We start from the raw sequence: 15926 nt of genomic DNA, 5'->3' as shown, positions 1-15926 counted from the left end.
GTGTGTTTGTTTACCAGGCCTACCTGCCGCTGTCCGGTAGGCGGTGTTACCGGGGGGGTGTGTGCGCGCGGCGGTGGGGGGCGGGGGGGCGGAGCCGCTCGGACATGAGTAAATGACGTCAGCTCCCAGGTCGCCGAGCAGAGAAACAACATGGCGACAGAATGGAGCGGGCAGCAGGGTTACATTCTCACCGTCATCATCTGCCTGTGGAGCGCCGTCGGCGGCCGGACAGAGACGGCGGCCACGGCGGCGGCGGCGGCGGGGTCCGGCGGCAGGGGCAGCGGCGGCGGCAGCCAGGTGCTCGGCATGCGGCTGGAGAGAAGCGACAAGCCGGCCAGCACCAATGACGACGGTGTCATCCAGGTGACCGAGGAGAGCTCCGTGCAGCTCCGGTTCTACGGGCTGCAGCTCCACTCGGGCGCCTGGACGCAGATCCGCTTCACGGAGCTGACGGACAGCGGCGGGGACGAGGAGGAGGATGAGGAGGAGGCGGCGGCGGTGAGGGGCGGCAGCGGCATGATGGACGCGCCGGACAGGACTTGTGCTGATTTCACGAAGGACATCAGCGTCGGGACCTTCATGAACGTGAGCCGGAGGGGCACGTCGGGTCTTCTCAGCGTGCACATTAAGCCGCTGCGCAAGAGCGAGCCGCAGAAGGAGTACGCGGTGTGCACCCTGAGCGCGGCCGGGGGCAGGTGGGTGCTGCTGGGGGACAGCGATGGCAGGCTGCTGGTGCTGGAGGAGAAGAAGTCGCTGCTGCCCATGTGGCTGCAGGCGATCCTCATCTCCTGCCTGCTGGTGCTCTCCGGCATGTTCAGCGGCCTCAACCTGGGGCTCATGGCGCTGGACCCCATGGAGCTGCGCATCGTGCAGAGCTGCGGCACCGACAAGGAGAAGAAATACGCACGAAAGATCGAACCGATCCGCAGCAAGGGGAACTACCTGCTGTGCTCCCTGCTCCTGGGGAACGTGCTGGTCAACACCACCCTCACCATCCTGCTGGACGACCTGATCGGCTCGGGGCTGGGCGCAGTGGTGGCCTCCACCATCGGCATCGTCATCTTCGGGGAGATCGTCCCGCAGGCGCTGTGCTCCCGCCACGGACTGGCCGTGGGAGCCAACACCATCGTGCTCACAAAGTTCTTCATGCTTCTCACCTTCCCGCTGTCTTTCCCCGTCAGCAAGCTGCTGGACGTGCTGCTGGGTCAGGAGATCGGCACCGTGTACAACCGGGAGAAGCTGGTGGAGATGCTGAAAGTGACGGAGCCCTACAACGACCTGGTCAAAGAGGAGCTCAACATGATCCAGGGCGCGCTGGAGCTGCGCACTAAGACCGTGGAGGACGTGATGACCCCGCTGGCCAACTGCTTCATGATCCAGGCGGACGCGGTGCTGGACTTCAACACCATGTCTGAGATCATGGAGAGCGGGTACACCAGGATCCCGGTGTACGACGACGAGCGCTCCAACATCGTGGACATCCTGTACGTGAAGGACCTGGCCTTCGTGGACCCGGACGACTGCACCACCCTGAAGACCATCACCAAGTTCTACAACCACCCGGTGCACTTCGTGTTCCACGACACGAAGCTGGACGCCATGCTGGAGGAGTTCAAGAAAGGTGCGTAAAACCTGCGGCCATCAGCTCCTCCCTCCCTCTGGCTGCATCGATCAGGGTATCGATGAGTGGAACATCCCAGCCTAGTTTTCAGCTCACAAAGAGAACAGAAGCTCAGTTCATCCTGATGAAAAACACCATGAAAGCAACCATTAGCTGCAGTGCTGACTTTCATCTCACACTGAGGAACTTCAGAGCTAAAATGTTTGAATGTCCTCCGTGAGGGATGAGTAAAGTTTATTTCTACATGACCGACAGAAGGTGGCAACTCGTGCACATTGCTTAACCAAAAAAGCTGCTCTAAAGCTGCACACCTCTTGTTTGAGATGCTGAAATCTGCAAGGATTTGACATATTTTCACCACTTTTGTGTGGAAAATGACTGAAATGATCGTTTCCCAGAACACCTGCAAATTTTTGTAGATCAGTTAAATCCACATTTCTCAGTCTGATATCAGAGTTAATGTCCCCAGATTCCCCAAATATTCACTTTACAGTGATGACAAAGAAAAGCTGCACATCTCCCCATTTGAAATTCTTAAATCTGGGAAATGTTTGACATTTCATTGGAGGTGCACAGAGCAGAACTGATTTGCAATAATTATCAGCCTTTTCTGCTGCTCAGTAATAATGCTGTAAAATATGTTTTTGCATAAGTGCAAAACTATAAATGTTTAATAAAGATAAACTTCACTGATACCTGACAAGGGAAATGTAAGCTCTATATCCACATCTCTGTCTGAGATCAAAGTTAGGGCTGCAGCTCGTGATCGCTTCCATTTTTTTATTTAAATGGTTTGATAAAACATCAAAAGTTGCAGAGCTGAAGGTTACATCCTCAAAGGTCTTCTCCAAAACACCCCAAACATTCATCCTACTGTGACACATGCCAAAGGAAAGCTGCAACTCTTCTCATTTGAGATTCTAAAATCATTAAAATATTTGACATTTCAGTGGAGGTGCACACCGCAGCGCTGATTTACAGCGTTTACCAGCCGCCTCTGCTGCTCAGTAACAATACTGTTAAACATGTTTTTCCACAAGTGCAAACTATAGATGTTTTCCTTAAATACAGAACTGTGAAAACTTCCCACAGCACCTGTTCAACAATGTGAAATTATTAATGCAATGAAACATGCAGCACACAACAGCTTCATCATGGGACTGTAAACTACTCAAGCCCAAAACCTGCCACAGAGTGTGAAAGGTATGTTATCCTTAAAAAAAAAAAAAACAATTTTATACATTTATAAGAATCAGAAACCGTAACAACAGACAAAATCATCAGAATTTCTACTTTCCAATAACAAAAAATAAAAGGATAAGCTGTGATTTGAATTGTGAAAATGATCAAATCTAGGGTTAAAATTAGGAAGTTTTATTAAAGTTGCTATATTCTACATGTCTCAGTTAAACATTTGCTCAAAATAAACTGTTTTCCTGAACCAGACTTTGCAAAAAAAATTAAAAATGTTGTCAGTCCTTATTGTGTGGACACGTGGCAAACTGATGGACATGCTGGTTCAAACATTTTTCAATTTTTGTACGATAAATATTTAAAGGATTTCCACTTTAATTTAGTTTTTTAAATTATTATTTATGGCATTTTAACTCTGTCATGCTGCACCAAAGACATAAAACTTTCTATTGCAGTGAAAAAGAGCTAACAATGAGGAGCAAAACATGCCCAGAAATGGCTTTAAGATCAGAGGGCTAAGAAGCTGTTACTGGGGGTTTTTGATATTTCTATAAGATGATTGATAAATATATTTGCAATGCATGATGGGGGAAAATGTCACTGTCACAGTTATTTAAACTCAGACAAAAAAAAGCTAGTGTATGTGGATGTACAGTTTCATGTCCTCGGCCCTCTACCCTACATGATATTGTATTCAGTGGCCATGTCAGAGATAATCTGGCTGCCGGGTTTTACTCCCCTGTCAAGCCTCTGGAGTTCACTGCTGATCACCTGCAGTCAGAGAGCAGCAACTAATCACTGAAATCAGCTGATAGGATAAAAAAAAAAATAATCTGCACATTCAGGCGCACAGGATTAGTGTAGGAAATCTGTGCGCTGACATCCACACCTTGAAAGCCACGCTAATATCACAACAGTGTCAGAGCTGCAGCTTATTGTGGTGATGATGGTATCAGAGGCTCGTTTCTCAGGAGTCATAAACATGCACACTGCTGCTCTAATATCAGATTCATAAAGCTGTGTTATGCAGACAAGGACACTGTAGCACCAATCTAAATCTGTCCAAAATCATTTAAACTAGTATTTATATTTGAGTGAGTTTTTATATTCATCTCCTCTCTGCTTTGTACAGCCGGCAGTTCACCTGAATTGTTTTGTCATGTGGCTGTTGGTCCCAGCTGATTGAGTCATTACTGAAATGTTTTGTTTTTTTCATGATCTGTTTTGTCCAAACTGTTGGTTTTGATCAATTTTTAAATGAGACATGTAAAGCAAAGTGATTTTGATAAAATATCACAATTTCATCACAGCATCATGGGATGCAAGGTGGCTCAGTGGTCAGCACTGTCGCCTCGAAGCTAGAAGGTCCCCGTTTGTGTCCCAGTTAGGACACCGGATCTCTTTCTGCGTGTAAATTGCATGTTCTCCCCGTGCACAGTGGGTTCTTTCTGGGATCTCCGGCTACCTCCTACAAAATCCAAAAACATGCTGAGGTTAATTGTTGATTCTAAATTGTCCGTAGGTGTGAATGTGAGTGTGCTTGGTTGTCTGTCTCTAAGTGTGATAGACTGGTGACCTGTCCAGGGTGTCCCCTGCCTTCACCCTAAGTCAGCTGAGATGGGCTCCAGCCCCCTGTGACCCTAGTGAGGATTACGTGGTGTATAGATAATGGATGGATGGGTCACAGTATCACAAAGCTTAGATCTGGTTCATTTTCCTGACTAAACTATGTGCCACACATTATTAGTCAAGAACTGCCAGAAAGTAGAAAATCCAACTTGTTTTCAGTTTCTTGCCCTGATAAAGCCACACTAGCGTCACAACGGTGTTGGAGCTGTTGCTTATTTTGGTGATGATGGCATCAGATGCTTGTTTTCCAGACGGCCTAAACATGCATGGTGGTTATTTACTATCAGATATTTAAAGCTGTGTTGTGCAGACGTGTGGAACTGGCTGCGTGAGCCTCATTTTAACCACTAAATCCGGCCCCAAAATAAGCTACTACAGAATAAGTGGAGTCTCAGCTGTCACCTGCAGCTGTGGCTTTTTATAGAATCCAAGCCTCAGTCCTGCACACAGGCTGAATAATGCTGAATAAAGTGTCTTATCAACAAAAAAACCTGTACGTGCCTGCCTCACAACAGAGTAATGGAGCTGATGTTGAGTTTAAAAATCTGACTTTTGTTTACCAGAATACCCATTTTTCATTAAACAGAGCAACATCTTAGATGATCTACTTTCGAAAACTAAAGCTCTGCTGCAGGCTGGCTGACCACGACCTCTGACCTCCCTGCAGAGGGGAGCTGGGGATGGACAGCGACTCATGATGATGATGATGATGTTTGCTTTTTGAGGCGTGAGTCAGCATGTCCGGCGCCGCTGGCTACAGCACTGCTGGGACTGTACGCTGTGTTTGGTTATGACAGTGCAGCTCACAGGCTGATGTTATGGAGCAGAATGACTCACACAGGAGGCGGATTTAGACTAATACAGCTTTTTGATTATTTCTTTTTTACTGAAATCTCTCGAGGGGGGGAACAATGCCTGCTGACTTTCCAAGAGAGAGGCCTTCAGAACAATGTTGGTGTTTTGCCTCTCAGGATGCACACAGTTTCCTTGCTGGAGGCTGGGAGGGCATTTCCACCTTCTCTGCAGTACAGTATTTAAATTTAACCCTCTGAACTCCAAGCAGTTACTAGATATTTTTTTGCTCAAGTCATATTTTTCCTCACTGCTGGCTCATTCTTTACTGCAACATAAAGTCCTGCCCCTCAGTGGAAACCAGTGCTAGAAGTATAACAACTCAGAAATATCTACTGTCAAGTATGAGCCATTACAATGCCATAAATCATTGGAAAAAATAAATTAGGAGTTGAATTTTGTGATTTTTTAAAATTAATTTTTACTTTTACAATAACTAAAAAGCCTGTAGTCAACATGTTCAGCATTTTCAAGTTTCCACATGTGATATCAATACTAAAAAAACGGAGGACACAGACTATAGATATTTTACTATTTACACGTTTACAACCTGTACAAACCTTTTTTCTCTTCACATCTGCACTAGAAAGACGTTTCACCATGCTGAATGTATCTTCCAACAGCCTGCTCCTCTGTACTTTTCCGAGTCATGCTGCATTTATTTTATTGATCCAGTATGTTTTATGTTCCTCGTCGTCTCCTCTCTGCTCTGTGGAAACACTGCCTGCAGTTCACCTGAAATTACTCTGATGTTTTTGCGATCTGAACAACTCAAACCTTGTCCAAATTAGACAAAAATAGTGTGTTTTGGGGTTCAGAGGGTGAAGCGGTCACCAGTTTAGCAGATGATTCATTAACTGACACATGAATTAGTGATGTCTCTTTTTAGCCTGAAAACCGCCTTTGTTGTCACTTTGTGCACATTCAAACGTGGCAGCAGTGGCCAAAAATAGCTGCTGCTGCTGCTGCTGCTGCTGGTGTTTGATGTCCATGAGCTGCGACAGGTTTCTGTCCTGGCAGCCTCACTCCTGTTGACCTGATAATGTTCTCTCGCTCACCTCTCGCTGGCAGCCATCACTGCTCACGGCCGCAGTCGCGTTGTGTCAGGTTTACTTGTTACCCACAGCCAGACCTGCACGCACACATGAGCAGAGTCTGGAGAGCGGAGCCAGGAGTGGATTAATGCTGTTCCTACCTCTCTTCCTCCTCCTCCTCCTCCTCCTCCTCCTCCTCCTCATCTTTATCTCATTTTGGCAGTTCCTCCAACTCTCTTCTCTCCAAAGCTCTTAGTCTACTCTGGGCTATATTGAGGCATCAGTCTGGCCTCCCAGCAGCCGAGATAAACCCACTGACAGATCGAACGGCAGCGTGACTGTTTGAAAACACAATAACAAGAAAGGCTGTTTCATCTAGCAGGATCTAAATCTGTTTGAAGGCCAGCTGCTGAAGTTGAAGAGGCAGCAGCTACAGTGAAACTCTCAAACTTCTCCCCCTCCCCTTGTTTGATGCTGCCCTACTTTACTGACAGCTGATTTCTGGAGTCTAAGATGAATATCTTTGTCATACTGATACTCAGCCGTACTGTTCTTGTAACCTTCAGACGATCTGTGTCTTTACCAGGTAAATCCCACTTGGCCATCGTCCAGAAGGTGAACAACGAGGGGGAGGGGGATCCTTTCTACGAGGTGCTGGGATTGGTCACCTTAGAGGACGTCATCGAGGAGATCATCAAGTCAGAGATCCTGGACGAGTCCGACCTCTACAGTGAGTCAGCATTTGCCGGTTTCCAGCTGTGGCACAGATACAGATGTCATCCTGACACAAAAACACCCACACACACGGTTAAACCCACCGCTTCTCAACACTACGGCCTCCTGTCAAACAAAACAAACACAGCTGCACCAACCACCGACCTACAGCGACCATTAAAAATCCGAACAATCACTGCATAGAAATAGTGTGAAATAAAAGCCAAAAGTAGCAAGAAACACTCCAGTGGTAACTTACATTTGGATACACATTCAAATCTAAATGTTTTTCCTCTGTTTGCATTTAAATAGCATGCAGTAAAGGCCAGACGTATCACTCTGGTTACTTAGTTTTGCTCTGTAGCTGTTTGCCACTATTATCAGTTGGCTGAGTTTGCTATGAGCAGCTCCTGTTTGCAGTGTACTCATGGCTATACACACAAACATCTGTGGGTTTCTGTGATACTGAAAAGAACAAATAAGTCAAAACCTCACAATTCTCAGTCGAGTTCTGCAGCTATGAGAAGCATCGTTTTTGTATGATTTTTATCGTTATTTCTACTTTTATGAAAGTCGCTGCCTGTTTGTGAGCGTACACGATTTATGCCTCGTAAATTCCATCATTTGTACTGGATTATATAAAAACAGGGAACCACCTTCTCACAGTCTGTGGTGGTCATGCTTTTAATGATCTTATTGGGGATCTAGAGGAACACTGCATGAATCAGAATTACAACTTCTGCTGTCTTTAAAGTGTTAATGTTAAAATATGGCAGCAAGGCTGAACTGAAACATTTAAAAACTCTGAAAATCTTTGCAATATGATGTTTTAGCTGCTTTATGTTGTATTTGTAAAAACAAAATACAGATTTTTGATGGACACATTATGAACAGTTTTGCCTTTTTTTTTTAGTCAACTTGTAAATAAATGTAGCTTTTTTGTGATTTCACTAGATATTATCTAATTTAACAAAATAGGAAAAAAACATTTAAAATAATGGCAAATTGCACAAAAAAAGTTCAAGTCCAAAACGTTTATTTTCCACAGTAGTAATCAACAGTTTCAGTTACCAGTTGAATGTGTTGTTGAGCTGAACTAAAGAGCAGAGAAGCAATGTGATGTCAGTTCTGTGGATGAACTCTAAAGACTTCTACCTGATGAGAGTCACACATGTGCCATTTTACCACAAACATCTGTGACTCTCATCTGGCGGCGACTCACGTCGGGCAGTGACATGGTCCCTGCTGCGCTGTAGAACAAGTCGTCTGACTCAGCAGCAGCAGCTGGATGCGAGTGTGCAGTAAACATCGAGGCTGATGTCACTGAGATAAAATTACAAACGGGCTGGATTACATGCAGCATCGCTTCCCTGCTGTTTGTGAATGCAACTGAAATCCTGCAGAAGTGTCAGACTCTGTAAACAGTCAATTCTGCCATCATGCGCCCCTGTAGCTCACCTAGTTGAGCAGGCGACCCATGAACAGGGGCTGTAGTCCCCGATGCAGCGGCTGTGAGTTTGACTCCTGCTCATGACAGTTTGCTGCAGGTCCTCCCCCTCTTCTCCCCCCTTTCCTGTCTCACTCTCTCACTGTCCTAGCTAAAAACAAAAGGCCAGAAAAATAATCTTTAAAAAAAAATTCTACCATCATTGGATGTAAACACACTGGATGGCTGGTGTTGAGAAAATGGTGACCTTCAAAACCTTGGTCTGATTTCATGGAGCTCTCACAGGGATTTGTTTTCTTGTTGAGAGTTACGGCCAAAACATGGTTTTTGCATGAATGATATGCATGTGATTAGAACACAGGAAAACCCTCGGGGCCCTTGTAGATGTTTCTGAAAGGCTGTGACTTTGCTTTTTTTTTTTTTTTAACATTATATAGCAGTTAGATATAGGTTGGGCTGAGTCACCATGTCAGTGATTGTTCGTGAGGTGTGTCGAGCACAGTGAGTGAACAGAGCAAAGGATTTCTGGAGAATTCAGAACTTCTGGCTGCAGTCAATGGAATGCATGTACATGAAATAAGCCAATACTTCAGTTATAACTCTGTTTATGATGAATTCTAAAGAAGTCGATGACTGAGAATCTCCATATTCAGCCTCTCCTCTAAACAAGCATTTGTTGTTTTGAGCACCATGTGTTTTCCTGATGATTACAGTGTGGACAGTCTGTGCTCAGAAGTTTTGGGTCGTATGTGGATAACCACAGAGTGTGAATTGTCTTTTAGATTTGAAGACTGATGCTGCTCGCATGTCTGTCAAGTCAAGTCACCGTTTTTGATATAGAACATTTAAAACAACAGCTGTTGAAGAAAAGTAATTTCCAGTTAAAAAGAATATGATTGATGGTATGAAACAACATAACAAGTTTAAACATCGAGGCTGAAGCCCTAGAGTTTCATTTTGCTTGAGTAATTTACACATTAGGGATTAAAAGCCTACAATGATGCTATAAAATACTACTTTACTTGACTATAATAACATGACAATGACCCTCCAGTTCTAGTATCTGCTCTAAATCTCTATGCTTGTATCGTAGGTGAAGTATTAAACAACTCCATGGTGTCTGCAGCTGTCTGTGTGTCCCTGCTAGGGAGTATAACGAAGCCTTAAAGCCCTCTCATTAAAATACCATACCTCCTTTATTTAATCTGAACTGTAAAAACAGCAAGTTGTGATTGTGCCGGTCTTTTTCTTAACTCCAGTCATTTCCCGGAGTCTTGTTGTCACCAAGTTGTCAGTATGGACATCACAGTACCTAAAAGTCTCAGCAGTAATAAAGATTCTTGAGACTAATCCATTCCAGCATATTTAAAAGCTTGACAGGCTGAGCAGCGATGACGGTAGCTGCAACATTCGGAGCAGCAGCCGGCTCACATTTTGACCTTTCACCGCGTCAGACTGAATGAGCTTATGTGTGAAGCATTACTACAACAGATGCAACAAACATCAACATTTCTGCATGTGGACACGATAACAACATGTCAGCAAACTGGCCCAGCTTGAATTCTGTGTTCACATTTGGATGTTTGAGCAGCTTAGATCAGTTTGAGCTGTTTTCACTCTTTTGCTCTGTGATGCTTTTTGAATTGTGGATTTTGGTCGTCTGTGATTCGTCCCTCATCGTTGACTAACCATCATGTTGCTGTTGTTGTTATTGTTCAGTATCTCCATAACCTGCAGCATCTTACTGCCTACAGAACCATAGAAACACAAGTCGCATCACATCTTCAGGGTTTTGGCATTGCCTTGGTACCAAAGTACTGAGGTACAGCTTCTGGGGACATCTACACTCGCTAGTCAGTCAACAGACACTAAATTGACATGTTTACTTGCAGCTCTTCAAGCTTTATTTAGCAGCTCACATGGCACCAGATCATATTATAATGCTTGCAAAACATGTAATTCTGACCACAGCTGCCATGTTCATATACATTAGTTCAGAATAGGCCACAAACTTGCTCTGTAAGTAGTTTTTATTTTCATGTATATTTGCTTTTTAAACGAAATTAATAAACAACTAAGTTGCAGGAAACTGCTCAAACATCAGGGTTTTCCGAGGTGCTATAGGAGCGCAGCCTGGACATGTTTTTGTGTTGTCGAAAAAATACGCTCTGGACAGACAGTCAGACATGGAGCTGAGGGCTCATTGCAGCAGACCTTTATACAACCTCGTACAGACTCTATGGAGATGCAAAACAAAGAGAAACTTATGAAGGCAGGAGGACAGAATGAAGAGAAATGTGGATTCAAATGACGTTTGCTATTTCAGCACCACGGACAGAGCCCTGGGTTTACCACGAAGTCTCTGAACCCGGAGTGGTTTCTGGGTGTTTTTTCCTCCCTCCACATTTGTCCTCACTGTGGGCTCATTTTTCACTGTAATATAAAGTCCCACATCTCTGTGGAAACAGGGTCATTGCTGCACCAAGGAGTTACGTTTTCTCAAAGAATGACACACAAATGGTGAGTTAGAAAAAATAGAAACCCGCCAACAGGTTTTGGGGTTCAGAAGGTTAATATGTAACAAAGCAGGGATGTTGTGTACTCTACTGATGATATTTAAAAAGTGAAATGTTTGTATTGTGTCATTTCTACATATGACAATGTCATAATGATCCAGCACCACTAACAATTTGATTGACACCCCAACAGAGGAGCATCATACAGGACGTTTACAGACTCTCTCCATCTCTTACACTTGTGTTTTGAGTGGAAATCATTTACCAAAAAAAAAAAAGACACACAAACAACAAACAAGATGATTTTAACTGATATACAACAGTTTTCTGTAGATATTTCAATATCATTAGTGGAAATTCTTTTGACCGTGATGATTGTATAGTGGAAACTTGATACCGTGGCAGCTCTACAATTGAGTGAAGCAAGTTATTGGTATTTCTAAACCTCAAGCTGCTCCTATGTGCTGCCACATTTCTGAAAATATTGAAGCATTTGAATGAAATTGTGATGGAATCCAAGAGGTCACCTTATGGAACAAACAGGTTGTCTCACTATCTTCTGTCATTAAATCCACTGTGTGCCAAGTGAGCAAAGCATCACTTTACATTTTAAAAAGTAAAATAATTGTTAAAAACTTTTACTGATATTTGAACACTGCTGTCTTCTCTCTGCAGCCGACAACAGAAACAGGAAGAAGGTGGACCCCAACAAAAACAAGCGAGACTTCTCCGCCTTCAAGCACGATGCCGACAGTAAAGTGAAGATCTCTCCTCAGCTCATGCTGGCCGCTCATCGGTTCTTGGCTACAGGTGAGTTCTGAGGAGGCGGCACTGGTGTTGGATAATCTGACAACGAGGTGACACAGATTTGGTTCTGAGTCCTTCAGCAGACTGTTTCTCTTCATTAAGACTGGGTCAATGTTACGTGTAGTTTTTATCAGTTACAATCCAGGTCCTGTTTGCAAATGAGAACTAGTTCTCAAACGTTTTTACCTGGTAAAATAAAAGCCAATAAATATAAAAAAAAATAAAAATAAAAAGCATGTGTCTTGGTGTATATGCAAATAAACAGGGCTACAAGTACCTGTTATTTCATTTATTGATGAATCCGCTGATTGTTTAATGTTTATAAAATGTCCAAAAATTTATTTATTTATTTTTTCTTCTGAAGTCTAGCAATGACAAATTTAAAGATATTGAGTTTGATGTCACTTAACACAAAAGAGCAGCAAATCCACAAAACTGAGAAATTGAAATATTTGGAATTTTGGCATTAGAACAGTCAATATAAACCCATTGCACCTTTAAGTCCAATTTTCCAATAAGAATCAAAACACACAAAAAAATGTAATCAATAGAAAAAACAAATAATAAATAAAATTCATATTTTTTGTGGATTTTATGGTTCAATTAAAAATAATTGTATTATACTATCATACTATTTAACATTACCTACTAATAACTAATAATTCTGTAGATTTTTTTGTACTTTTGTAGTGAACAAATTTCTTAATTTTGCACCATTCAACATATTTGCAGAATATATAAAATGTAAAAAGAATAAAGGCTATTATTTACAAAAATAATGTTTACGGTCCAACTGAAGCCTGAAGTCAGTGTGGACTCGCAGGTCTTACAGTTTGTCATATGAAAATAAAAGTCTCTAGATTTATGGTGTGTGTTACAACATACACAAACTGTGGGATCATGTGTTCAGCTATAAGAAGAAGCCAATCAGTTTTTTGGCTGATATTTCTTGGTTGAAATAGTGAGCTAGATGTCGGATACATGGTTGAACTATTTAGCTAAATGTTGGATCAATGACTGACATAATTAGCTTGTGTTTCACTGGTGGTCTTCTGATGCTCTCCTCAGAGGTGAGCCTGTTCAGCCCGTTCCAGATCACAGAGAAAGTCCTCCTGAGGATCCTCAGACACCCAGACGTCATCCAGGAGCTCAAGTTCAACGAAAACGACAAACGCTCACCGCAGCACTTCCTCTACCAGAGGGGCAAACCTGTTGACTACTTCGCACTCATCCTGCAGGTAAAACACAAACACTGATGAACTGTTAATGTCACTGAAGTGGCCTGCTGTTCAACACATGAAGTCAATTAGAGTTTCATAAAAAACATCATATATGAGGTAAATGAGTTTGAAACAGATGGGGAACAAGCTGTAAATAAATTGTTAGTAAAGAAGCTAAAATCATGGATTAAATGGTTAGTAGACAGTAGCAATAAATCCCCTCCAACACAGCAGCTGAAAAAATGTGAGTTGTGTCTGTGTACAGCAGGATCTAATCATCACAAATAAAGGCAGACACGTGCAAAACATTTGACAGCATAAGACTGGAGTCTCACTAATAAATGCTAAACTGCTGGGCATGTTTTATCCTGCCAACCCTTTTGCATTTGGCTTCATTCTTTTTGGGTTTTGGCTAAAATAAAACCAACTGCACTAAATTGACATAAGTTGTAATTATTCAACATATAGTATTAGTAAGTGTTGTTGGATGTCCCTCCTTTAATCTCACTGAGTCAGTCAAGTACCAATAAAACACTGTTTGTGAAGAATCCACTTTGATGTCGAAGCTGAGCAGCACTGGATGTTCATAATGAAGTCAGATTGGATAACACAGGTGGATCTGTTTTATCTGGTGACAAACAGGTTTATCTCGGGTCCCTGCGTCAGTCTGGACAGGGTATTAGCACACATGCAGGCGCTGAACACAGTGAACTCTTAAGACACCTTGCTTAAGGTAAGAGGAAGTTGTTGGGGGAAAAAAAACACACAGAGGATCTTCACCTTTTGTTCTTTGATTTAATTTTATACATGGCTGTCAGACAGATATCGGCCTTTAATTACACAAACTGAGACTTTAAATTAGTTTTTATATCTTACATTAACCATGACTGACTGGGTGCAAACTAACAGTAGAGAATTTTTTTTTTTAATATTGTTTTTTTCTGCTTTTTTAAAGCTACTTTGGAGCAACAAATAATAATTTTCATTAATGAGGAATCTTTTTTGTAAAGATTGTGAAGTCTCACAGTGTTGTAAAAACATGAAGAGCAGCAAATCTTTCGACATGAGGAGCTGTTATCACTAATTATATGATGTTTTCTGCTTGTTTTGTGGCTTTCTTGTGGAAACTGACCTTAATGACAATCGGCCAACTGGTTTGGATATGAATTATTAGAATACAAATAATAATAGAAAGTAATAAAAATCAAAAAAGAATATGCTTTGTCAAATAAATTATTTTTATTATTCAATTTGTGGCTGCAACCAACAATCAAATTGGTTAAAATATCAGTTTACAATTGTTAGTTTCTTCAAAAGTCTTGTTGTTTCCCCCCCCCCCCCTTCAGCTCAAAAACCCAGATATTTAGTTTACTGTCATATAAATAGAAGCTGGACATCTTCACAGAGTAGCTGAAAGTAGGTAATATTTGTATTTTTCCTCTGAGAATGTCTTAAATGGTTAAGCCATTATCAAAATAGGTGTAGATAATGTTTTTGTCCATCAACTAATTAATTGAAAAGCTCTTTGTTTGAGCTAATTCCAGTGTAAATTCTGAAATCTTTAAGGCTGTATTGTTCTGAATGTCTCGAGCATTCAGCACAACAAAGCTGCAAATAAAACATCCTTATAAATGATTCATCAAACCCGTAGTCCAGCATAGTTGCTTACAATCCATTATTATAATATAGATCTCCTCTTCCAGGCATCGAAACAGTCCCCGTGGGGATCACGGGTGTGTCGGAGGGGCTCCTGGCTCTGCACGACCTTCACTAATAGATCCTCTTATGTAAGATGGAGACAAATGGAGGGAGAGAGGGGATTGAAGGGTTAAGGAGGATGGAACAGAGGAAAAGCAGATGAGAACACACAGTGAGCGAAAATCAGCAGAGCATATGGAGTGTGAAATAAACAGCAGAGAGGAGTTTAAGGATGAATGTAGAGAAGGAGGGAAAGAGAAGAGGATTCACCGTCTGCTGGTAAATCCCTCCTCTGCACCAAGAAGAGGCGAACTGACGGGATGGAAATATTCACCACACACACACTAACACACACACACACACACAGTATATGGGTGTCAATTATATATTTAAGTGCATTATATATTAAAAAACCCTGCTGCAGTGGTTCACAACCACTTACAGTTTCCAATGGGACCCTAGAAATTCAACGGATAAAACAGAAAGACATAAAAAGAAATTACGAGCTGATTTTTAAAAAATAAAACAAAAACAAAAAGCTGCTTTTAGAGAGCCGGAACTGTGGTGGACAAAAAAAAGCCCAGACATTTAGCTCAGTAACAGATAAATGGTTGTGGATAGCCAATGCTTTAACTAGTTAGTTAAAAGTTGGATAATAAATGGTTTAGATATTTATCCAAAAGTTAGATTAACAGTTTGTTTAGTTAGCTAAATGTTTGATAAATGGTTGAAATAGTTGCCTAAATGTTGTCTAAAAGATAGCTCAATGAATGGTAAGAGGAAAATGGTTGCAATAGATATAATAATAATAATAGATTTAAAAAAAAAAAAAAAAAAAAAGGTAATGATGGATAAATCATGAAGACACCTGTAAGGAAAAATGGATAATTGTTAAAATAATGAGCCAGATGTGGTGGAAACATTCTTTATCCAAATGGTAGTACATCATAGTAGAAAACCCTAAAGACAAAATATATGGATTCTGGTAATGTTGGCATTTATATGACTACAAGGTTTAAGTAACATTAAGTTCAGAGTGAAACAAACACATTAGAAGGACCTGATTATAATAGTTGCTCCTCACAGCCCTAAAGCTAACACTTGACCTTTAAGCTCCACTTTTAAAAGCAGAATGCAGACATTTAACAAATACACATGCTGCGGCTGCTGTGCTGAGATGTGTTTGAAAGTGTG

At 41.9% G+C, this 15926-nt stretch overlaps 1 protein-coding gene across 1 annotated transcript in view; it reads left to right on the top strand.

Annotated features, from left to right (window-relative positions):
- Window positions 1–150: 150 nt before the first annotated feature.
- Window positions 151–15926, top strand: part of LOC103371287 (metal transporter CNNM4) — a 29741-nt gene continuing 13965 nt past the window's right edge. The window contains exons 1-4 of the mRNA XM_008300553.1: window positions 151–1621; window positions 6917–7060; window positions 11683–11817; window positions 12883–13052. Of these exons, the coding sequence (XP_008298775.1) occupies window positions 151–1621; window positions 6917–7060; window positions 11683–11817; window positions 12883–13052 (1920 nt within the window). The remainder of the gene's footprint in view (window positions 1622–6916; window positions 7061–11682; window positions 11818–12882; window positions 13053–15926) is intronic.

This window comes from Stegastes partitus, unplaced genomic scaffold (genome assembly GCF_000690725.1).
Source record: "Stegastes partitus isolate 25-593 unplaced genomic scaffold, Stegastes_partitus-1.0.2 Scaffold1558, whole genome shotgun sequence".
In the NCBI taxonomy this organism is placed as follows: Eukaryota; Metazoa; Chordata; class Actinopteri; family Pomacentridae; genus Stegastes; species Stegastes partitus.
This window is presented reverse-complemented; position numbering and strand designations above follow the sequence as displayed.